This window comes from Anopheles stephensi, chromosome 3 (genome assembly GCF_013141755.1).
Source record: "Anopheles stephensi strain Indian chromosome 3, UCI_ANSTEP_V1.0, whole genome shotgun sequence".
Taxonomy (NCBI): Eukaryota; Metazoa; Arthropoda; class Insecta; order Diptera; family Culicidae; genus Anopheles; species Anopheles stephensi.
In genome coordinates, this window is record NC_050203.1 from 87,736,571 (window position 1) to 87,760,171 (window position 23,601).

General features: G+C 48.4%; 6 protein-coding genes across 9 annotated transcripts in view; 4 read left to right on the forward strand and 2 right to left on the reverse strand.

The window, feature by feature from the left end:
* On the forward strand, positions 1 to 1,095 carry LOC118514087 (COX assembly mitochondrial protein homolog). Its single transcript, XM_036060620.1, has 2 exons — positions 1 to 179; positions 244 to 1,095. Exons 1-2 carry the CDS (start codon positions 101 to 103, stop codon positions 555 to 557), a joined length of 393 nt encoding a protein of 130 aa, XP_035916513.1. The 5' UTR covers positions 1 to 100; the 3' UTR covers positions 558 to 1,095.
* Positions 544 to 13,167, reverse strand: LOC118514079 (UDP-glucosyltransferase 2-like). Of its 2 annotated transcripts, none has more exons than XM_036060608.1 (4): positions 12,964 to 13,167; positions 2,142 to 2,394; positions 1,057 to 2,072; positions 544 to 986 (listed from the first exon to the last, which is right to left on the reverse strand). In XM_036060608.1, the coding sequence occupies exons 2-4, from the start codon at positions 2,391 to 2,393 to the stop codon at positions 695 to 697; spliced, it is 1,560 nt and encodes a 519-aa protein (XP_035916501.1). In that variant the 5' UTR covers position 2,394; positions 12,964 to 13,167; the 3' UTR covers positions 544 to 694. The 2 variants fall into 2 exon arrangements, with proteins under 2 accessions (XP_035916501.1, XP_035916500.1); XM_036060607.1 differs by lacking the exon at positions 12,964 to 13,167 and adding an exon at positions 2,462 to 2,655.
* LOC118514072 lies at positions 3,152 to 11,609 on the forward strand. The gene is made up of 7 exons (XM_036060598.1): positions 3,152 to 3,815; positions 4,995 to 5,257; positions 5,323 to 7,053; positions 7,142 to 7,282; positions 7,358 to 7,494; positions 7,562 to 7,701; positions 7,779 to 11,609. Exons 1-7 carry the CDS (start codon positions 3,278 to 3,280, stop codon positions 9,974 to 9,976), a joined length of 5,148 nt encoding a protein of 1,715 aa, XP_035916491.1. The 5' UTR covers positions 3,152 to 3,277; the 3' UTR covers positions 9,977 to 11,609.
* LOC118514080 (non-specific lipid-transfer protein) lies at positions 12,375 to 16,061 on the forward strand. Its single transcript, XM_036060609.1, has 4 exons — positions 12,375 to 12,640; positions 14,092 to 14,606; positions 14,688 to 14,904; positions 14,985 to 16,061. The coding sequence occupies exons 1-4, from the start codon at positions 12,596 to 12,598 to the stop codon at positions 15,840 to 15,842; spliced, it is 1,635 nt and encodes a 544-aa protein (XP_035916502.1). The 5' UTR covers positions 12,375 to 12,595; the 3' UTR covers positions 15,843 to 16,061.
* Positions 15,924 to 23,601, reverse strand: part of LOC118514082 (UDP-glycosyltransferase UGT5-like) — a 9,783-nt gene continuing 2,105 nt past the window's right edge. The window contains exons 1-5 of one of the 3 annotated variants that reach the window (XM_036060610.1): positions 20,347 to 20,468; positions 19,939 to 20,241; positions 18,226 to 19,021; positions 16,660 to 16,766; positions 15,924 to 16,593 (exon numbers count right to left, since the gene is read on the reverse strand). In XM_036060610.1, the coding sequence (XP_035916503.1) occupies positions 16,198 to 16,593; positions 16,660 to 16,766; positions 18,226 to 19,021; positions 19,939 to 20,241; positions 20,347 to 20,364 (1,620 nt within the window). In that variant the 5' untranslated portion in view covers positions 20,365 to 20,468 and the 3' untranslated portion in view covers positions 15,924 to 16,197. Of the gene's footprint in view, positions 16,594 to 16,659; positions 16,767 to 18,225; positions 19,022 to 19,938; positions 20,242 to 20,346; positions 20,469 to 22,569; positions 22,955 to 23,601 lie in introns of those variants that run through there. The other 2 variants (XM_036060611.1, XM_036060612.1) reach the window with 2 other exon arrangements.
* Positions 23,409 to 23,601, forward strand: part of LOC118510064 (transport and Golgi organization protein 1) — a 9,231-nt gene continuing 9,038 nt past the window's right edge. The window contains exon 1 of the mRNA XM_036051454.1: positions 23,409 to 23,587. Coding sequence (XP_035907347.1) covers positions 23,482 to 23,587 — 106 coding nt within the window. The 5' untranslated portion in view covers positions 23,409 to 23,481. The remainder of the gene's footprint in view (positions 23,588 to 23,601) is intronic.

The following is a 23,601-nucleotide window of genomic DNA, read 5'->3' on the forward strand; positions in this document are numbered from 1 at the left end:
TTGCAATTCTGTCATCTATCATAACAATCACAACAAAACACACGCTAGTTTCCTCCCGGTATTGAGAGTTTCGTTTTGTGGCTGGGAAAATCTGTGATAAATGGCCCATTCTTTTGCAAACGAACCTACGGATCCTACTATCCCGCTTGGAGCAAACAAAGGCGGACCCCATGGACTTGGTAAGTGTGCCTATTGCATACTTAGCGCCGTGCACTGTACTTACATAAGCGTGTGCTTTCGCAGGAGATCCCGACGACCGCCGACTGCGGAAAGTGGAGCTTGAGGTGCTGATTCCAAAGATAATGCGAGAACGCGCTAAAACAGAAAAATGCTTGACGGAGGTGAAAGCTTTCGAGGATTGCTGCAAGGATTCGGGTTTGTTTATGGTTGCAAAATGCCAGGTACAGAATGATGCCCTCAAGGCCTGCAGTCTGGAATGGTATCGGAATGAACAGTTCAAGAAAGAGTGCACCGAAATCTATCTAGCAGAACGGAGCGAATTTCGAAGAACAGGATTGCCTAAAAAGTTCCGAAAGGGTAATATAGCCGACCAGTAACGATGGATATAATTTATTTGAAAAAAATATACTTTACCCCTGGTTTAGTAGTACCGCCCGTGATGAAGAATGTTATTAAAAGTTAGGAATAAAAACCAGTGATATGCTATGTTGACGTGAACAAGCGCCTCAAACGCTTAAGATCTCTTCTGTTTGTTAAGGCGTTTCTTAGTGCGGGCATCTTTCTTACAACATATTTTCCAACTGCAGTATGAGAGCAATAATATAACGGTAGCGAACAAGAACAGAAACATGGCCAATACATCGAAAGAGTGGTAGATGTACAAAGGCAATTTTGAAGCATAGGAACGTTCGTAACGCATGGCACCGTTTTCGATCACATTGATGATCGACCAGAGCGCCAAATCCAACGGTGGTTGAGGGCGATTGTTATAAGCCTTTGCTAACGCTTGGGCATTTTCCTTTTTTCTGTAATGAATGCAGAATCAAGTGACGTAAAATATGCAGCTGATGTTGCTTAACAATCCTGCGTTCTTACCTTGCGCTAAGACCTTCACGAATACAGTCCACCACATAAGATACATTGTGTACGTTTTCGTAATCCATACGAACGCCAACGCCTCGATTGACCAGTGCGGCAGCATTAAGAAATTGATCTCCATAAATGGGCATAGCCACTACCGGCACTCCACAGTGGACAGCTTCTGAAACACCCAGCAAACCTCCGTGAGAAACGAAAAGACGTACATTCTTGTTGCACAGTACGTCCCTCTGCGGGAGCCATTTCTGTGTAAATACATTCGCTGGTTGATTTTCCATGTTTTCCTCCCATTTCCACACCACGCGCTTATCGAAATGTTGAAATGCTTCCATCATTGCAGCACGTTTTCTATTTGGAAGAGTAGAAGCTTTTAGAACGGATCCAAATGATACCACAATTACGCCATTCGCTGCATCGTCCACAATTTGCTGCAACTCCGTTGGCAAGGGTTGAATGTCTTTGATGTGTACCCCGCCAATTTCTATCACCGAAGGTACCAGCGGTCGAGCACCGCTAAGCGAATAATGTTGATTGACCAGTATTAACGAGGTGTTGGCCACGATCTCATTGACGTCGGGTATTCCTGCGTTCGGAAACTTAGCTTGCAATAATCTATTATCGCTCATCTGTACGATGCGGTACAAATTCTTCACTAGTCTGGTAACTAGCCAGTTTTCTGCTCTCTCCAAGAAAGACATTTCCTCCGAAAATGTGCTAAACTCTGACGGAATGTAGGAAGGTGTATCGGGCAGTCCGACTCGGTCGTAGTGCCATGGCATCAACGCACAACTGCTTAAACCTACTAACGGAACCTGCAACATCCAAGTTATTCCTGCCATGCAATCGGTAGCAAAAAATTCCATCACAACCACATCAAATGGAGCTTTATGATGGGTTTCTAGTACTTCATCGATTGCGGAAGAATTGAGTGCAGCCGTGCAACTGGACACTCCCCAGGCCGCTAACTCATAGAATTCCTTAAAATTATCCACGAAGGTCCTGCCCTCGAAATTCTGTAAAGTGCAAAGTTACAGCATTAATTGAAATGTTGAGCCATGCTTACGTTGCCGATGTTATTGCACCTCTAAGCTGAACGCATTCGTCAAGATCTCCTGTCCTTCGAAACGAAGATCGTGGTAATTTGGTAGTGGATCATCGTCAGGAAAGTAGCTGACCACTGTGACATGATGTCCGTCGTTCGCCAAGCTTCGCATTATTGGATGAAACACTTTGAAATGGCTTAAGCCTGGATGAGGAAATAGGCCTAATATCCGATACCCGTGGGCAGAGGCCAGTACGATGAGCAACGGTAGTAGTATCTTTACGTTGAACATTCTGTAAAATGGATGAAAAAATGAGACAATGCTGTACGAAATGCTCGCTGCACTGAGCGAGAACTCACACGTTTGTACGAAATCTTATCAGCACTGTTATGACTTGTGGTTTTATCTCGAATCCAATGCATTGATTGTAAATATTTTCCGCTCCAATATTATGCAAGTCAATGTTTCGTTTCAATACGATTTGCATACAGCATAATCTACAATAGTTAACATTTCGATCTGAACACCTAAAATAGGTAAATAGGAGAACACCTAAATAGGACGACCACCGCATGATCTTGCAATGTACGGTTTACATAAAGAAGTGGTGTAGGAATCTTCATCCTTCTGTTTTAATTGAGTCAATCGTCTATCTCTATATCTCAAGAATCATGGCAAAGCATTGTACGGTTCGTTTTGCGATTTTTAACCATTTTATTACAAACGTATAAAGCATAAAACGCCTTTGCCTGCACGTCGTACCCCACCTGTCAAAAAATCATTCAAAATAATTGCACACACAGTGGAGACCACCTTGTCTATGGCTACCTTGGGCAGGTTTGAAATTCATGTGTCAATATTGCAACCTTATTTTTTGTTAATTACTTCTGCAGCACATAATTGTAAGATAACTATTTTTCTTTTTACTCAGCTTAATTGCGATTTATGTTTTTCCGATTTTTTGTTCCAATATTTTACATGAATTATTTGCAAAATGTCAACGTTGGTGGGTAGCGTCATGACCGAGGACTACCGCTGTGGTCTGTGCGGTCGCCATTTTTGTACATTGTACAGAATGCGAAAAGTCAAACATCCCAGCAAATGCGTTTTGTGAGTGAAAATGTGCTAATAAAGTGATATTCTTGCGCGAAAACGGCGTTTCGGTGTGTACCATCATGAAGCCGTGCTGCGACAAGAGCAAGGTGATGGCGGACAGTGCAGTGAATGTGCAAAAAACGGATGATAAATATTGTACGCATCAGCAACAGCGAACAAGTGCAGCGGCCACCATCAGTGGTGACGGGGGTTCAAGCAATAATAATAATAAAAACGCGAATAACAATAGCAGCAGCAGCAACAGGAGCGGCAGCGACTGCCAGCCAAGTTCGACGAAAACACAGCCGCCCGCCTCGTCGGCTGCGGTTAGTAGTCCATCGAAATCAAGCGCGGATTCTACCACCAACGCTACGGCGAACTTTACCACAGCAGCATCATTAGCACCGTCATCATCAACAAGCGCAGTGGCAGGCGCTGCGACTGCTGCTGCCGTTGCGGCCGCTTCGGCGGGAACGGGGAAGATGGTTGTTGAAAATGAGCAAGCTCCCAAAAATCACGTAGACCAAACGACAGTGAAAATGAGTGCTAAAAATAATGAAAAAAGTTCGACACCGGTTAAGGACGCCCAGCAGAGCAGTGTGCGGAGTTCCGATAATGGTAACTAATAGCTATAAGTTTGATCCACAGCGCAGTAGGCTGCTTTTCTCTACATCACACTTCTGAGCCGAGCAGTTTCTTCGAGAAGCACGGGTCAAATCTGACAATATTGCGAAGCGTAGCGGTAGGAGGGTGCTTTTTTGTGATGAGGGAGGCGACTTAGCATTGATCGGAAGCGGGATATGGCCCTAGGCGAGAGCCTTTGAAAACGGGAAAACCGCGATCAGCAAAGACATCCACCATGACGGCGTATGAACTACGCACGTACATCCACATCGCCCTTTTACACAAAGTGGTGCGCTCGTGGGTGTCCCAGGCATCTCCCCACCCTTGTTTTACCAGCAGCGTCCGTACGCCTCTACCCCACCAGCAGCACATTCAATCGTCTGCATGGTCTGCATAGTTGGGACAATTTAATGATGCGCATTAGAATGCTTGTGTGTTTTGTTTACGTGTATGATTTGAGAGTGCACCTTCTTCGCTTTGCCCGCTAGAGATTGCACCAGAAAGGGTAACAAACGGCGTCCGATATGTGGAACAGCCGTCGATTGTTAAAGGCATTAATTAATGAATACTTGATGTGTTGTGACTCATTGGGCGCCACAGCATTTCCTTTTCACATTCACAAACGAATTCAGATGCATTCTACGCAGAATTGATACAAAATCGGATCATTAGCCCTATGACCTTCAGTTTGGCAACTGTTATCGCTTTTGTTATTATTTTTCCCACCAAAAAAGTGGTATTATGTTGTGCTTCTTTTTGTATCCAAATTGCCCTAGCGCAAAAGACGTCAACGGAGAGCGGTGTTTAGCGAATATTGGTTGTTTAATCAATATTTCTTCTTCGGAGACATTCCGTAAGGGTAACACTGGTAGCGGTGCCAGTCTTCATACTGCAGGATCGGTATCAAATCCCATCCCGACCGTAACCCTCGTATCCAGTCCGGTTTGACTTAATGCCTTAAATAATCCGATCCGAATATGATGAATCGATTTTTCTTATTAAATATAAAATTCACTGCTATTTGCATAGAACAACGAAAATTAGAAAACAATTATAAAACATTATCCTTAAATGAGTTGGCCTTTGCATTCTCGGAGCTGGCTCAAAATTCTGTAAATAATCCTTGTATGCTAGTTGAAACATAAATTTTTACGTTCTATTATTTTTATTTAGGATTAACCAAGAGTCACAAAAAGAAAAAGACTAAAGATAAAGATCGTGAACGAGATCGAGAACGGGATCGAGAACGGGATCGGGATCGGGATCGGGATCGAGATCGAGATCGAGATCGGGATCGTGATCGGGATCGTGATCGGGATCGTGATCGTGATCGCGATCGTGATCGTGATCGTGATCGTGACAGGGATCCAGACCGTGATCGTGATCGTAATAGAGAGCGCGACAAGGAACGGGACCGAGATCGGGAGCGCGACAAAGTAAGCAAATCGTGTAGCATTTTATGAGACAGCAATAATTACACCTGTTTGTACGTTTGCCGTAGGATCGTAAACGGCGCCGTTCGGAGGACGATTCTTCCGGGCTCGGATCCTGCAAGCGTGGAACCAAGGATGGCAACAGTAACAGCAATTCCAATACAGCATTACGCACGGCGGCGGAAACGGGCGTCGGGACCACGGATAACCATTCGTCATCCGACCCAATGGTTTCTTCGTCTGCCTTTGCCGGAACAGCATTGATACAAAATAAAGAAAACCATCATCAGCAGCAGCTGGCCGGATTTGCGGCAGCACACCAAACGATCAAGCGGGAACTGTCTATCGAGACGGCAAGTTCGATCGCAGCCGTGCCGAACGTAGCGTCAGCGACTGCATTGCTCTTGGAGCACAGCGCGGTAGCGATCGTGTCACCTGTTGCAGCAGCGGCCGCCGCTGCCGCTGCTTCCATTTCAGGCACTCCGATATCGCCGGTCAATTTGCTGCTAAACTTGGAGCGCAGCAAGAACGAGCTCGCGAGCGTTAAAAAGCAGGACGTTTTTATCAAAAAAGTGTACCTCCCGGCCAAGAACAAGTTGCCGAAGCCGGAAAAAACACGCGACGATGTAACGCGAACGCTAAACTTTGGCAGCGAAGGCGGGACGGATGGGATGGATACATCCGCGGCAATAGTATCGACCGTGACGGCAACGACGGCGACCGAAGTAGCGATACCGAAACCTGCGATGAATGGTAACGGCAGCATTGGTTCCCCTGGCCATGCCGTTAGCAATAACACGAGTAGCCTAATATGCGTTGCAAACAGCAATGCAACCAACCTCAGCAACAACAGTACAACTGCATCCAGCAACTTAATAGCAACTAGCAATAAGTCAAATTCAAACATATTAATCAAGCTAGAGTCACCGAAAAACGTGGAAGACAAGGTAGACATTAAGAAAGAGCCGGTGAACCATCACAACGCCCATCACCCCGCAGAACCTGAAGCCCTTTCGGTGGACAGTACAATGGTCAACGGAACGTCGGTGGACAAGAAAGACAAAGTGTTGAACGGCATCGCAGATGCTGTCGCTCACAAGGAAGCTGCGGTGCTAATTAAAAAGGAGCCACCAGAGAGTGTGCATTCTACGACGGATACACCTGTTAAACAGGTTCACGCGACATCGTCGGAAGGCGCCAAATTGGATACCCCTGGCCCCGGCCTTGGAAGTGTCCAAAGGCTTGGCAGTACTTCTTCCGTACACAAGAGTGCCAGCGGCCGAGAGTGCTCGCGATGCTATAAACGATCGAAAATTAAGCGCGCTAATATAGGTATCCAGTGTCGCAGAGGCACAGTGTCCGGCACGACACCTGTCCAATCGCAAGACGGTGGATCGTCGATGAATGAATCGAGCGCGCGTATCGGGTCAATTAATCGGAACGCAAACTGTATGCTTCGTTCGAAGCAGCTGGACGGTCTCAAGTATGGTCGGTTCATGCGTATCGAGGTACATCCCAACGGTGGTGCTTCAGTGGTGCACATGTACCAGGACGAAATAGGCGTCCTGTCCGAGACGGAAATGGAGGAGCTGGTACAAGAATTCTTCCAAGTGGTGTTCGCCGAAGACGAGGACGGTTATGCCGATCATGTGATGGGCATTGTGCATGACGCGGCAGCCTACCTGCCCGATCTGCTCGAACACATGGCAGAGAACTACGCCAATCTTACGGTGAAGGCAGGTGTGCTGGGTCGCAATTCGGACATTGAAACATGCACGATGAGTCAGTACAACGAGCAGGTAAGCAGTGTGGCGGCAGCATGCAAGGCGCAAGGTTTGGTGCGAAGTCAAACTAACAAACGTTCTACGATTCTTGACCTGTTTGCAGGTGGTTAAGAACTACTCCCATGGTACGGTACGCTACGGACCATTGCATCAGATCAGTCTGGTCGGGAAAGTGCACGAGGAAGTCGGTGGATATTTCCCCGATCTGCTGAAGCGTCTGGAGGATAATCCGTTCCTGAACAAGGTTTGTTTTTGCCATTGCTCTACACCTATTTATTGTTTCACGTTCTTACACATTGTTGCTTTACCGTTGCTTTAGGCAATGCCTTGGGGAGAGTTGTCGATCGTGCAGATGGATCCACGCTTATCGAACGATGGACCGATCCTGTGGATACGGCCTGGCGAGCAGCTCGTTCCCACGGCTGAAATTAACAAAACTCCGCTGAAACGACAGAGGTGAGTGTTGCAATGAAACGGTTTTGAACAGGTTCACAGCAATATTCGATGATCGTTCCTTTCCCAGGACTCGCATAAACGAGCTGCGTAACCTGCAGTACCTTCCGAGGCTCTCGGAAGCACGTGAAACGATGATCGAGGATCGTACCAAAGCGCATGCTGACCACGTTGGGCATGGCCATGATCGCATGACGACCGCTGCCGTTGGTAAGTAAATCCCTTCCCACTTCCACTCCATAGTTCCCTTCCATTTCTTCACCGACTATTCTGTGTGATCGACACAGGTGTACTAAAGGCAGTTCGATGTGGCATACCGGACGATCTGAATCGCATCACGAAGGACGTCGTTGCGTTCGATGCGCACTGCTTCCCGCATCTGGTGGAAAAGCTGCAGCTCGATCTGCACGAGCCACCGATATCGCAGTGCGTGCAGTGGGTCGAAGACGCGAAGCTGAATCAGCTGCGCCGCGAAGGTATCCGATACTCGCGGATCTCGCTGTACGATAACGATATCTACTTCCTGCCGCGCAACATTATTCACCAGTTCCGCACGGTAACGGCGGTGACGAGTATCGCTTGGCATCTGCGCTTGAAGCAATACTACCCGGACCAGGACGTAGTGCAGGAGATCGCGAATGGGTACGAGGTGGATCCGCCCCACTACAAGGAAAAGCAAACGATTCTACCTCATCCCGTGTCGGCCGATGAGAAGAAGCATACGCCCGTGAAGCGTACGCACGATGGGAAACCAAAGAAAGTGGATCTCAAGAAAGAGCCTCTCGCTACCGTTCCTCATCCTCCCTTGCCGGCGGGTGCAGAAAAGCCATCCAAAGGGGAAGACAGTGGCGACAACTGTTCGCTGAAGGAAGCAAAAATCGACATGCGCAAGTTGATACGCGACGATAAGGTCGCGTCAAGTCAGGACTCCTTGCGAACGCCAAGCAAATCGGGCAGAAGGTCGGTTGTTTCGAGCAAGGGTTCGGAGAAAAAATCGTGCAACAATAAAGGCGGCGACACCAATAGCCGTACCAGCTCTCCGTCTACGTCGGCGCACAAGCAGAGCAAAAGTGTCGAGGTTGGTGACAGTAGTAGTGGTAGTAGTGCCGCAGCAATCAGTAAGGCTGGCAAACATTCAGCGAGCAGCGAACGTAACCGAGACAGGGATCGCGACCGTAACCGTGACCGGGACCGCGATCGTGACCGTGACCGAGACAGGAGAGATCGGGAGAAGAAGGACCAACAACGGAATAGGGATAAAGAGCGGGATCGTGACCGTGATCGTGACAGGGACCGTGGTCGGGACCGGGACAGAGAGCAAGAGCGTGAGAAAGAACGAAGACATCACAAGCACCACTGCAGTTCGTCCTCATCGTCTAGCCGCAAGTCATCAACCTCCTCGTCATCGCACAAGTCTCGTCACGTACAGCCGGCGAGCGTTGGCCTCGATGGAAACAATCCGAGCAGCAAGGCTTCGTCTCATTCAGCCCCATCCTCGCACAGCAGTAGCGCAAGTAGCAGTCGACGTGAGTCCACCTCAAGCGTAACACGCGAAAAGGAGCAACTGCTGTCCGGTCCTCCACTGGCAATGGTGCCACCGATCGCGACGGAAGTGGAGATCGCCCTAAATGCTACCCCCGTCAGCACGACGACCGATCCGTGTCCGGGTGATTCTCATACCAAAGTTGCTGTTGCAACTAAGGGGCAGGAAAATAATGAAGCTTCTTCCAAAGAATCCTGCTCCAGTGAACAGATTTCCCAGGCGCCTGGGAAGGATGAAACGAGACGTCACAACGTTGAGACTGTGATAGCTTCAAGCGAGGCAAAACGTGTAACGCTGGCGGCATCCCCGAAGGAGCTCAACACGGTCACGCAACCATACGACGACGGTAATGTTGCTCCAAAGGCAACGGACGCACCTGGTAAGACGGAACTGGAAAAGCAAACGAATGGTGACAGTATCGCCGCAGACGTGACCTCGATAGTGAAGCGGATAACGCCCGAAAATGCTGCAATGGTTCCTGCTGCACCGGCGCATCCGCCCCAGGTTCAACCACCCTTACCCATCTCATCACCTCCCTTAGTCCCACCACCGCCGCCTCCACAGGACCACCGTGAAACGCAGACACCAACGGCCGCTCGGGAGCAGAGCGCTGCACCACCTTCTGCAGTTGGTGCGAGCAAAAGTATTCTACAGACGACCGACAACGCTGGCCATCAGAGCAATAGCAGCAGCAGCAGCAGCAGCCATACTTCTTCTAGCACCAGTAGTAGCAATAGCGGTAGTAGTAGTAGCAGTAGTAGCAGTAGCAGTAGTAATGGCAATACAGATAGCACTAGTGATAGTACCAAACCCGGCAATAGCTGTATCACTGAGCGGAATATCGATGCTGCTGTCCACGGGAAAAAACAATCCAATGATTTACTGAGCACGATAATGGCTAGCATGGCAGGATCGACCAACCGAAGTGCTACAAACTTTTAATCAACTGTAAACAACAGCCCATTTCCTCTCCTCGCTCGCTCAGTGCGTTTTGCCCGGCACTGTACAAAGTATTGTTTTGCGACAGAGCGCCCAAAAGCTCTCGCTGCTGCTAAAAAAGGCTTCAAATGTGATGATGGGCGGGACAAGTGCGCATCCATTCCTTCTAAATTATCCATCGCTGCAGTGTTCCGGAATCCTTGGTTTGTACTTACTTTATCCCGACACTGGCCCTTTTAGTATGTATTGGTGATCGTTACAGGACGCCACCGCTTTCACTATTCGCGAAATTGATACAGTTGATTCTATTTTGATCTCTTTTACCATGTACTGCACGTATGCTTTATGTGATCAAATTGCGATCTACAGATCTTACCGAGTGGCTCGGTATGTCGCAGTGATCTAGAGGTCGAGGCCCCATTCAGAAAAACAACGGTTGATCAGATCTCGCGATCATTGTACATAAGGCTTTACTACTAATCCACGGCAAGAACTGTTGGTTTTTGCTGGCCAAATCGTGGACTTTGTTTAGCTGTATTATTTTAATATCAATATTAAACGATGTGTGGTATAGCAGTTTTATGTTAATGTTATTCGGCACCGCAGAACCGAAGCTTATCGGTGTAGTTAGCTCTAGCGATCGATGCTGCTTTACTTTAGTTCCAACGGTCATTAGCATGTAAGAACGTTTACGGTACAACATGGAGGTGAAGAAGAACGGACTTAAACGCCCGCAAATCTCGATCATGTATGGTTGGTTGACGGACGACTATGGGGCGACACTGGAAGCCGATTGCAGTCGAGTTCGTACCGGTTTAATGTTATAATTTATATAATTTTTATTTTAATTAAAATGCTTAAGCTTCTGTGCCCTAAACACCCAAGCCCTTTTAACAGAAGAAACACTTTGACCGCGTCTGTAACGATCAGTTTGTGTAGCTCTTAGCCTAGACTCTTTGGCTGGTAATGTTAAGGTGAGCAGTGTAACAAGAGCCTGCGAGAAGTTGTGTGCGTGTGTAAGCGTATTTGTTACAGTGGTGAACAATGTAATGATTTCTATTGTACATTTTCTCAAACTTTTTTTAATACAACTTTGTTGAATGTTTGGCATGATTAGTGATGCGTTCACGGGTGCAGTTAAGGGAAATATATTGCTCCCGTCGTGCGCCCCGTGGCAGGCATTGGAATCGGCGTAGGCGCGTACAATAGATTGTTAACTCACAAACAGCAAAGCCCCGCAAATATTGAATATATATATCCTATCCGATTATTTATGACTTCTTGCCTTTTTCTTTAAATCCCCGCCATCAATAGTTTTAATTGAAGTTCGTCCTACGTAAATCGTTAACACACTGTTCCGATCCCGATGATGAATTCCTCTCAGTTTTACCATCTGTATCGTCTTTGTATCTTTTAAATTGTATCTACTGATTTGACGAGGCAATGTGAAACCACAGAAAAGCGCACAAGAGTTGTGTGAAGCAAGGAACAAACTATTTTCACGGCTCGCTGATCGCATGGTCAGGACTCGTTACAAGCAAGCAACAAATACTGCACTGTACATTTGCATCGATCCGGAAGAGAAACCATTAATTTGAATAAATCGTACCTGGTAGTATGTACTTTAAGATAAAAATGCAATTGCAAATAGGTCATGGCGCGTGGCCGGATGTGTGTATAGACGACAGAACAGAAGAGCGTGGACGCGTTGCAGGTAGAGCGTGAGCGTGTAATACAAAATCCTAGAAACATATTATTTCCTCCCTACGTACGTTGAACAGTGAAGCATTTAGAGTGTGTATCAAGCATCAAAATACCAGCAACAAAGCATGTAACTAGTAGAATCAGTTGATCGAAATCGCTTTACGTGATATGCGTGTTTTAGACCGTATCCTCACAGCAAAACGTTTAACAGTACCATTCGAACGTGGTCGATCGCGAGGTGTAATCAAAACTAAATCTGAAAGCAAACGATATCAGAAGGGACGGAAACAAATGAAGCAGGAGGCAATTTGTACCATGAAAGCAAACACACTGTGGCAGGTTTTACAAAGCAACTATCGCACTCATGGCGCGGTAAAGTGGCAATAAAGTAGCAATACAATTGCATTCGATGTGAGAATGTGAGCGCATACATGTATAAAGAGAGAGAGAGAGAGAGCTAGTAGCTGTAGCAAACTCAGTGTATGGAACGGTTCAATATAGCAATCATTACAAATACTATTTGCAAATAAACGAACAAAGTATTGTTCGATCAGTAACAAAGTGGTCTTGATCGTGGAAAACAGCTTCTGCAGCGGTTCTGCGCATATTGAGGGTTAATGTTTTGAGATTCGAAAAATACACGTCCCAGCTGTCAAACCGCGCGTCCATGATGGGGATCGCCCACTGTGCAAAGTGTACACTTGTTGACAGTTTCTGGAGTGTTTTTGTTTCACGCAGTACTGCGAAACTCGCTTATTTCGTTATCGTCTTCTGTACTGATCACTCTCTGCAGAGCGAAAGTGCTGCTGCTGCTGCTAATTTGAGCTTGCGAAATCCGGGATTGGCAAGTACAGTGCGTTGCAGCTAGAAGTGCATCAGGTCAACAGTGAATAATAAATCGCCAAACGCAGTTCCAAAATGGGCATTCCAAAAGTGTACGTGGTCGGTGTGGGCATGACAAAGGTAAGCCTGGGCGGGCAGAGGTACAGAGTCCACTTGAACGAGGGTCGTAATTGTGCCGTGTACGCAGAGTCAGTAGGAGGGATAACACACTGGCACTGGCGCACATTAGTAGTAGGGACGTCAGCAGTTGTAATTACACATCTCACTGTTGCAACCTTTCGCAGCACATCGCAATGATGTAGTCGTTCCCGGTGTTGGTTTAAGTTTTTCCGACCAATTTTAACATTTTTCTCCTGCACGAATCATTCATCAGATAGCGGCCGCGCAAGGTCTTTCAGCAATAATGGGGCAAGCACTTTGGTGAGAGAAAACGACGCACATACCTTCCATACAGTGCAGCAGGCAATGGGATCGGCAGGACCTAAACGCACTGAACTGAATTGTGGTGGCTCGAAATCTGTCACCCTTACAATGCTCTTCCGCACAGTAAACTGGTTCGCCGGATCTAAATCTACCGAATTGGAAGCGTACCGCAACCGAACAACCATTCCATTGCGTCCTACCCGCTACCGCCCGCGGTGCACTTCGCACCCAGGCAGGGCGATCAATGCGAATGAACAGGTTTCATCTTCACTTTTTTTTCGTTTTCCTTTTCCTTTGCGCTCCCCCTTGTGTCCGTTGACGGTTTGGAGGAGCGATGTCGCAAGAAAGCAGCAAGCATTCATGCGAGATTCCACTTCGGTAGTGGAGTTTCGAGCCCGAGTCGGCCCGACGCCGGCTTCGAGCATTCATGTTATGTAAGTGCGAAGTGCGTTGAGTAGGGTATCTTAAGCTCTCCACCGTAGACGCAGGTCGAAACGATATGCATTGTTCCTTCCATCGTTCGCTACATGCTGCATATATTGCAATTTGTCTTAACTCGGGGTCGGGGTCGGTGGCGTAGAGTTTTTGGACGTGTTGCTTGGGTGGGTTGTTTTTCGTGGACTTGGAACTTTGGGGTGTAAATTGCCTCTTCTGATATGAGAATATACAAATCATTGCAAGTGATACGACACAGTTTATTTACGCTTTCAGTAGATAAAGGAATGCCTTCTCATTCACCCACCGTCCGTTTGGTTCACCGATTGTTTGTTACTACCGTAAACTGACTGGTGTTGTTGATCGTAGTCCTTTGGCATCAAGATTTTACACCCATTATCCCATTGCTGCTGGCCTAAAGCAGGGGAATTTGTTCGCCAACTGCTCCACAACATTCTTATCTTATCACGCTACCCGCTGCCGTATGATCCTTCGGTGCCATGTTTACAGCATTCAACCGAAAAGCGGGCCAACACTAGACGTGGGGGCCCTTCTTATCGCAAGTGCGTTGTACAGATAATTCTTATGACACAGCACATTTTTCTCCCTTGTCTTCTACTACTGAACGCCACAACGCTCCCGCTCGCGATCGAGCAACGGGCCATGCTACGACTTCGAATCCCGACTAAAGCCTGCCTTCCTTCTCCCACTAGTTCGAGAAACCGGGCCGCCGGGAGAACTTTGACTATCCGCAGATGGCCAAGGAGGCGGTCACAAAAGCGTTGAATGATGCGCGAATCCAGTACGGCGATGTGCAGCAGGCAACCGTCGGCTATGTGTACGGCGATTCTACTTGCGGACAGCGCGCACTGTACGAGATTGGCTTTACCGGCATTCCGATCTACAATGTCAACAACAACTGCTCAACCGGCTCGACGGCACTGTTTCTCGCGAAGCAGCTGGTCGAGTCGGGCAACAACGACTGTGTGTTGGCGCTCGGGTTCGAAAAGATGGAACGCGGCTCGCTGACCTCCAAGTACCTGGACCGCACGAATCCGGTCGAGCTGCTGGTAACGGCAATGGCCGAGAATCACGAAATCACGGGCGCTCCCATCTCGGCCCAGCTGTTCGGTAATGCCGGCGTCGAGCACATGAAGAAGTACGGCACCAAGCCGGAGCATTTCGCCAAGATCGCATACAAAAACCACAAACATTCCACCAACAACCCGTAAGTTTGGCCGCCAAAGCTCGCGTCGCGCACTGTCCCGTAGCCCAACCTTACGCCCGGCTGTGTGCCTTGCCATTTCAGCTATTCCCAGTTCCAGGACGAGTACAGTCTGGAGCAGATCCAAAAGTCGCCGGTGGTGCACGAAATTCTCACCAAACTGCAGTGCTGCCCGACCAGCGACGGTGCGGCCTGCTGCATCGTAGCCTCGGAAAGCTTCGTCAAACGGCACGGGCTCGAGGCGCAGGCAGTCGAAATTATCGCTATGGAAATGTCCACCGATGTGCCTAGCTCGTTTAGCGTAAGTAGACCCCAACGCCGGCCGTCTGACATTGAACCGGGTGCCCCCCCTTAATACTGTTTTGGTTTTTGGGTTTATAGGAGGGCAGCGCTATGAAGATCGTGGGGTACGACATGACGCGCAACGCGGTCCAGAAGGTGTTTGCCAAGACGAACTACAAGCCCCAGGACGTGGATGTGGTGGAACTGCACGATTGCTTCTCCGCTAACGAGCTGATCACGTACGAAGCGCTCGGTCTGTGCGAACCGGGTAAGGCGGGCGAATTTATTGACCGTGGTGACAACACGTACGGGGGCCGGGTTGTTGTGAATCCCAGTGGAGGTCTGATCTCCAAGGGCCACCCACTCGGCGCCACCGGATTGGCCCAGTGTTCGGAACTTTGCTGGCAGTTGCGCGGTCAGGCCGATAAGCGCCAGGTGAAGGATGCCAAGCTGGCGTTGCAGCACAACATTGGGCTCGGCGGAGCGGTGGTCGTGGGATTGTATCGGTTGGGCTTCCCGTACGCGAAGCGCCCGGTCAACCCCAGCCTTACTGCCGCCGGAAAGCTGAAGGACACGCCGGACGGATTCCTGGTGACACCGTACATGCGGGTGCTCGAGGAAGCGATGCGCGACGACAAGGACAATCTGATCGAAGGTGTGCGCGGCATCTACGGGTTCAAGGTCACCAATGGGCCGGACGGTGCCGAGGGCTACTGGGTGATCAACGCGAAGGTCGGCAAAGGGTCGGTCAACTATCGCGGCACGGACAAACCGGACGTTACCTTCATCATGAACGATGTCGATGTCGTCGATCTGATCTCCGGCAAGCTGAACCCGCAAAAGGCTTTCTTCCAGGGCAAGGTGAAAGTGCAGGGCAACATGGGACTGGCGATGAAGCTGATGGATTTACAAAAGCGAGCCAACTCGCGCATTGAAGAGCTGCGCGCCAAACTGTAGAAGGGTGGAGCGGGGCCGGGAGGTGGCGTATCAAATGTACAAGTAAGCGGGGTGATATGGGTGATAATCAAAATCAATTACTAGCTTATGTTTCGTTTATTTTATCCGGTCGACGACAAAGTTTGTATATCCTGCACGATGCACTACCTTCTTTTGTGCATTTTCTTTTTCGTAATAAAAACAAAAACTTGTGGTGGTTGTTAAACAACGTAATCGTAACTGCGTTCTCGAAGAGCGTTGTGCTTTTTTTTGCCGTGAAAGGAACGGAAAGAAACGCTTATAGCTAACGTATGAGAACCACCGCGGTGATGATGAGATTGATGAGGATGAGGATGAACAGCTGCCACGTGCCACGTTAGTTTGTTTTGAGCTTTGGATCGCTGAAACCGGACACACCACGGCAGCAGACTCGCTTAAACAGCCAGATCCAGCACGAGTGATACAGCACCAGGAAGGTGATCGTGACGATGTACACGTCGAACTGGTGGTAAGAGTACCACGGCAGCTCGCTAGAGTAGGACTGCGCCAGCGGAAGTCCGCCGGTAGCGGCCACATGCTCGCACCACCAGACGGCCGACGCTAACGGGCTGATGGGGCGATTACGGTACGAGAACGACACCTGCTTGGCACTTTCCATCGCTTCCGGTTCCAGCACCTTCCGGAGCGAGTCGTACACGGAGTCGACGGTGATGTCTTCGTAGGCCAACACCACGCCCATACCACGGTTAGCCAGTGCAGCTGCGTTGTTGTACTGTGGAATCGAAAAGCGGCAACCGTAAGATCATCTGCTGCGCGTGTGCAAAGGGACCCAACTTACCTGATCGCCGTACATCGGTGTTGCCACCACCGGTACACCGCAGTAGGCGGCTTCGGACGATCCTAGCAGTCCACCGTGGCTCATGAATACCCGAACCTTGGGATGACCTAGCAGGGCGGAAGAAGCGGCATGGGAGCATTAGTATGGGACGAGGTAGGACAACGCTGCCACATCCGAAAATGGAGACGACGGAATCTCTCTCTCTCTTATTAGGACGTGCGACGATCGCGATCGTGGTAAGAATGAATATCGATTGGTTCGTTGTGGATGAGCTCAAACCAATCGATATCAAAGGTCTAATTCATTTGAATTTCAAGTGGATCAGGCCTTGTGATCGCGAGCATTATTTGAGCGGATAAACTGTAAACCGAAGAATACATTTCCAATCGATCCTTGCGGAAGTAGATAAGGGAGATCAGAATGTAGATATCTCAGATTACTAGTTCTAGCAGTTTGCCGATGAAGGGAATGTCGCCTCTGATTGATCTCTTCCAAAAAGCGTCGTTACAAGACACCTCTCGAAACTTGAAGCACCATTCCCTATAGACCGATGTTGAAGTAATGTTTTTCTTTCCTATCATAAAGCGTATAGACGAGTTCGGCCCTAATGATATCAGGTTTCATGCGAAAATTAAAAAAAAACAACAAGGTATCACTTCGAATCGTCGCTCGACAACCCAAAACAAACCATAACTTATCCCACTTATTCTGAGGTTCTGATTTTGGACAAACAATCTACATCCACCGTCCAATTGATCGTCGGCGGCGAAGCAAGGGAATGCCTTCAATCGAGCGAAGGTCGTCGAGTTCCCTGCATTCGTGTACCACCTTCCTGCCCTACACAACACCGCCGTGGACCGATTCCGACTCCAATTAACACTGAGCTCGTTGCCCAAAATGATTGATGGGGCTGGGAAGAAATTGCCGGCATACGTACGGACAGACACATAATATGCTGCAGCTCTATCGGGGTGGCCAGCCAGCCCCGCTAAATGAGCAAAAAATTGTACCCCGGTACGATTTGCAACAGTGGCGCGTGGCCATTTAAGCTTCTTTTTCTTTTGTTTTCGCGGGGTGGACTTGCACACCTGCACGCTAGAAATGGTTAGCCAATGCTGTCGGTTAATGAAAGGAAAAGAAAGAAACACAAAACGAAACTTGGCCGTACAAAGTCAGAGGAAGTGTTGCCTTTGCACGCCATGCGCCGGACGCGTGCTCAGTTTGCGTTGAGTCATGCGCTCTGTAGATGACTTTTAAAAATTCTGGATTGGGAACGAGCTTAACTGCATCCGATAATGCTAGTATCCAGACGATACTTAAGGTTTCATTACCTAATAAACGATCGGTTTTGCCGGTAGACTCAGGTACAGACGCACGCACGCTCAGATGACACGCGCGTAACGTATGTAATTGTTGCCCAAAACAAACTCCACGTGCGCCAAAGGTGGACCAATGAATATGCGTGTTGTTGTGGTTGTTTTGGTCGTAATTATACTCACTTCCTAGTGAGGTTGACTAATCCCTCTAGCGCTACTCTACGGACACACGAAAGGGACGTTTACTTACAGAGAATCTCGCGCTGGGGGAGCCATTTCCGGATGTGGACGTTCGACGGTTGGTTCGGGAGTGTTTCGTTCTCCCACTTCCAGATGACGCGCTGCTTGAAGCGTCCCAGCGCCTTCAGGATAGCGTCCCGCTTCTCGGCCGGCAGCGTTTCGGCCCGGATCATCGATCCCCAGCTAATGTAGATCACACCGTGATCGGCCGTATCGAGCAGCTGCTGCAGATCGGCGTCCAACGGTTTAAAGTCGCGAATGTGGATCCCGCCGATCTCCAGCACCGCCGGACTGAGCGGCTTCGCACCGCTCAGCGAGTAGTGCTGGTTGACGAACATCATCGCGGTGCGCTGCTGCAACTCGCGCACGTCCGGTATTACGCCCTCGCCGAACCGTTCGCGCAGCAACTTGTTGGCGGCGGCATCGTTGAACCAGCTGTAGAGCGCCTTGAACGATTGGACCGTAATCCAGTTGGCCAACCGTTGCGAAAAATCCATCCGCTCGGTGTAGCCCATGAAGAGCGCCGGAACGTACGCGGGCAAGGTCGGGTTGCCGACGCGATCGTAGTGCCAGGGCATCAGCGGACAGCTGCTCAGCCCGATGTACGGTGCGTTCAGCTGGTGCGCTATGCCGAGCATGCAATCACTGTTGAACTGTTCCACCAGGATCAGGTCGTACTGGACCTTCGACTCCAGCACCGTCCGGATGGCGGTCGAGTTGAGCGCATTGGCGCACGCTTCCTTGCCCCAGGTGTACAGCATGAAAAACTCCATGAAATGTCCGAAACCTGGCCGATACTCAAACAGCTGCCGGGGAAGGAAAGATAGCGGATGAGCTCGAGACAATCGTTCAGGCGTATGGCAATGTGTCGCGTGAGAGTACTGTGGCCAGTACAGCCCCCGGACGTGACTGTGCCGTATCGTGCATGACTCTCTAGTGAGCTAATAATTTTAGTGCCGTTGAATTCACTGTGCACACTGCTTCTAAGCGATCGTTTCTACGATCATTAGCTTTTATTGCACTGGATGAGCGGATAACTTGCTGAGCTCTTGCTTTCGTACAGTGGACAATATCGCCCTGCCGCAATAAAATAAAGCACCTTTGAACCAAGATGTGTAACCGACTCCCGCAAAGCTATCGATGAATTTAGTATATAGTGAAGCTACGACCTCAGAATAATGCGCATAAAAACGATACTTGTACGTCGTGATTATCGCTGGAAGATTGGGTGCAGCTGATCTATTGCAAAAAGGGGGTTTTTGGGTCTCACTGAACGCGATCGTGCCTGTTTTGTTCTGCATATTGATCGCATGAGGAGTTTATTGTTATTTTGAAGCATCTTTTCAAATCATTTCGCAATTTGTACAACAAAAAGCTGTGCAATTTTGCTTCTCGCCAGAAGCTAATGCCACATCGCGCGTTCAATCACAACACGCTAATCATTTGGCGTAGCATCGATTATCGTTGCTTGGAAAGACAAACATAAACCGGTAAACATAACGCCGACTGCACGTGTGACTCCTCGCAGCGACCTATCTCAACGCAAGCAAACAACCTAGACAGAACACTCAAGCCGCACACCATTTGGCAAGATCGATTTGAGCTTGGTCGCTTGTTCGCCGGCTAGAGCCATTTATCACTGTGAGCTTACAGACAGGAGCTGGGAATATCGCCGGGCAAGATTCCGCCCCGGCAACACTGTACCGATAATGCTATGACCTACCTCAAAGCTGACCGAATCCGACAGCGAAGTCATGCCCTCGAGCGGCATGTCGTGGTAGTTCGGGGGTGGATTCTTCTCCGGGAAGTGACTGACGACCGTCACCTCATGGCCGGCATCTGCCAATCCCTTCAGAATGGGCTGAAAGAAATGGAAGTGACTCTGGCCGGGATGAGGGAACAGTCCGAGCACCCGGTATGCCTGTGCGCCCTGCGCCAAAGCCAGGATCGCTACCACTATCACGGTTCGCAGCATGATCGCAGCCGTTTGCTGAGTTTGAGTGATGGTGTTTAAACGTCTCGAAGCCTGCAAGCAGAAGAAGAAAAGCAATAAGTGTGGTTGGTTTTGCGTCCATGGTACCATGCCTTGATTGATCTTTAACCATTCATGAAGTAATCTTTTTTTGTTTACCAGCACTCCCATCATCATTAATTCCAAGATAAGCCATCCGTTTTTGTTTTTTAGCAGCGAGCAAGGCGGTCCCGAAATTTGGCAGAGTCAGAGGACCACATTTGCATGTTAAACCCGTTTAGCTAATCAGAAGAAAAAAGAAACACATTTTCTAGACGTTGGCTAATGCGGGGAAGCGCTTTTGTCAGCTTTATTTTCACTTCAACCGGTTTCGGAACAGAGGAAACGGACGAAACGAACGAAAGCCCGAACCGTCTAGAAACGAACACCTAACTCCACCGTACTGCTTCTGTAATTTCACGGTAACTTAAGCATTGCCAAAGACTGCTTAACGTTAGAACGTGTTGAGTAAGATCATGGCTCGGATTTTTGACATTCAATCAGGTAGAACGGGAAAGATTAATTGATGATCAGCTATTCTGGTCGACGGTTCAGAACAGTTGCTAACCAGTGGGGACCAGTGGGACCGTACAGGAGACCAATGAAAGTTATGTTCCAAAACATATTGGGTAAGATCAGGAATTGTGGTGCGAAAGGATCATTTGCAAGTAAGACACCATCGTCAGTAGCCAAGATCAGCAATATCTGCTATCTCACAGAAAAGGAATGTTTGGGACCAATATGATCTTCAGCCGATCGTCTGATGCAGGAATCATTTACAACGATTGATCAATCAATCAGCGATCAATTAAAAAACTTTAAACAAAAACGGCGGTTAAGATGAAGAAATACGGCACGAAAGGTTGATCCTCGCACGATCGTCTGATGCAGCAATCATGAGCAACAATTGACCGTTCCGCTTAGCCAGAACCGGAAAAAGATTGTTACATGTTTCTCCATTGTACAAATAGTACGCTTTCTACAGCACAACCGCTGACGCGTAAATTTCGACCCATTGCACGAGCAAATAGCTGAGACATTCTCGCGCGGAAGTGTTACCCCAGGCACGCGCGAAAGATAGTTTGCGCTGGTAGGCTGGTACTATGGCAACGGTACCAGGTTCAGCGTAATTATTGCTTCCGACTAACTAGATCGTTTACTAAACTTAAAGCTAAAGAATCTGGCCGGGACCAGACACCTGAGGCGATGCATTCGCGCTCGCGACGGTGTTCGACATATTGCATGACCGTGAGGTGAGGTGATCGATTAGATCGTGAATGTACAACATCCATGCTGCGCTGGTGATCCTCGTTGCGATCACGAGAGGCTTGCCGCATGATCGAAACAATTCCCAGCCTTTTGCTCCGTGCGAAGGACGACTTAGTTCCGATGCATTCGGGTATTTTCGCGCGCTCATGATGCACACAGGTGTATCGGGGCCCGTGTATGGTATGGTGGACCTATGATCCAACCCCTTCCAACTGTGGTCAGTGTTGCGGCGATTTCGGTTTCTAATGCTTTGTTTTATGTTGCCACACGAACCTACGAACGAATCACACTGCGATGCACTACGATCGCGCTCAGCTGTTCTCCGAACGGAAGGCATTTTTGCACACTCGCCACAACAACGCGTAAGAAGTCGGCGTGTTTCGTTTTGCGCAAAACACTTGCGCTCTTTACGCACGGCGTATGGTGTAAAAGCAAAACGAAGAAAAATCGTAATCACCAGTGAAAACAGCATTTCCTCATACCGGTTACATCAAAAATCCTAACCACGCGGATAAATAGAGCACCGTTTTGACCAAATTTGAACGTTATTTTTTAATTACGTTTCCGCTGAAAAATCAGCGTTCGTTGCCCCGCGAAATTGCCGTTAAGCAACGGAACAACAATCCTGCCATTGACATTCAAACGCTCGAACGCGTTTGGGGTTGCTTCACGGTTTGCCGCGAAAATATTTTCCGCGGAAACGTCTCAGCTGAGATGGATGATGGTTGTTCCACTTTCGCTTGGGCCTTCCATAGTTACATCGCGTCGCCAAAAATAAATACTGGGCCGAAAGGCAACACAACGTAAACGACCGAAATAATATTAAAAAAGACAAGACAAAAAAAAACAGACACCCGCGACTAGTTAATACGTTTACATAATTTGAACCGACGAAATAGACACGCGTGCATTGGCAGTCCGCAAAACGAAACCCAATCCGTTCAAAAGTCGACAAGCTCCAAACGCGCTAGTGTCACAGTTCCTTATTAGAAGAATCCATACAAGACACCGTTTGCTTATCATTTCGATAAGATAAAAATTCACTAATTGTTCACTGTTACACAATGCACTTACATTTACAGCACAGGTAGAACGAGGGAATGAATCAGCGGCCTATCGATGCACGGGGAAACCGATGGCAACTGTGTGAGATCAGCGTTTGAATCGCGACCACGCTATCTTCAAGCGTCCACTACGATCAACACTTGCCGACGAACTGTTTCGCGGTTTCGTCGCACTCTCGCTAGCACTCCGCTCGACGGACGTTGCTGCTGCTTTGGCTCAGCGAGGAAGTAATCGATTCACCGATGGAAGAGAGACGGTTTCTGACCCGCGTTGAATGGTCCAACGCGGGTTTTCTTCTCTCGCACACGTTTTCCCATTCTCACAACGATCACACTTTCACTACTAGTCTTGAGATGCTGGGATCTTTTTGTTCGGTTAGATTCCGCCCTCGTGTTTGTTTTATTTTGCACCGAAAACGTGCTCAGACCTTGAAGTCCATCACGGATTGGTACTTTGAACTTCAGCAGTTCGGCAAACCGATCGGATTGTAATGCGGACAGTAAAATAATCAAAGCATTTTATTTTTTAAATGATTGTAAAATGGAACAAGCAGCAGATGGTTATTTAAAAAGTTTTAACTCGTTTCTGTTTCGTGTTAGATCAAACTTAGTTGGTTTGAACTTTTTTCAGCTAAAAAAAACGAATGGATTTCATTAAATCGCAGCATGATGGTACGAATGTGATAATTTGAAAATTTTACGATCAGCTGTTCCTTATGATGCCCGTGTAGTCGGTGCTTCATGTCAGCGTTGCGATGCTGCTTGGAAAAGGTACTTCATTTTGCGAGAAGCGAACCGCACAGTGTAAACTGCTTGGTCCACGTAATCGAACGTCAAAAAGCCGATTTTGACAACAGGGATCGCAAGCGACGAGAAAAAATAGACCTGCTGTGCAAGAAGTGATGTGGCTTACAGGAAAACCATGAAAAGATCCGTTGTTAATTGTTTTGTACATACATTGTGTTTAGTTTTAGTATTATCAGTTCTCGAAACAGCCAGCAGAGAATGCGGCGATCCACAGTGCGAAAGTAAGTTGGAGAAA

Bases quoted from the DNA above. Each gene is read 5' to 3' on its own strand.
- LOC118514080 (XM_036060609.1), top strand. From the start codon at position 12,596: ATGGGCATTCCAAAAGTGTACGTGGTCGGTGTGGGCATGACAAAG. The intron at 14,607-14,687 runs GTAAGTTTGGCC...TTGCCATTTCAG, and splicing joins AAACATTCCACCAACAACCC to CTATTCCCAGTTCCAGGACG. The intron at 14,905-14,984 runs GTAAGTAGACCC...TTGGGTTTATAG, and splicing joins ATGTGCCTAGCTCGTTTAGC to GAGGGCAGCGCTATGAAGAT.
- LOC118514087 (XM_036060620.1), top strand. From the start codon at position 101: ATGGCCCATTCTTTTGCAAACGAACCTACGGATCCTACTATCCCGCTT. The intron at 180-243 runs GTAAGTGTGCCT...GTGCTTTCGCAG, and splicing joins AGGCGGACCCCATGGACTTG to GAGATCCCGACGACCGCCGA.
- LOC118514079 (XM_036060607.1), bottom strand. From the start codon at position 2,589: ATGCAAATCGTATTGAAACGAAACATTGACTTGCATAATATTGGAGCG. The intron at 2,395-2,461 runs GTGAGTTCTCGC...TCCATTTTACAG, and splicing joins ATAAGATTTCGTACAAACGT to AATGTTCAACGTAAAGATAC. The intron at 2,073-2,141 runs GTGCAATAACAT...TGCACTTTACAG, and splicing joins CGAATGCGTTCAGCTTAGAG to AATTTCGAGGGCAGGACCTT.
- LOC118514072 (XM_036060598.1), top strand. From the start codon at position 3,278: ATGAAGCCGTGCTGCGACAAGAGCAAGGTGATGGCGGACAGTGCAGTG. The intron at 5,258-5,322 runs GTAAGCAAATCG...CGTTTGCCGTAG, and splicing joins GAGATCGGGAGCGCGACAAA to GATCGTAAACGGCGCCGTTC. The intron at 7,702-7,778 runs GTAAGTAAATCC...TGATCGACACAG, and splicing joins CATGACGACCGCTGCCGTTG to GTGTACTAAAGGCAGTTCGA.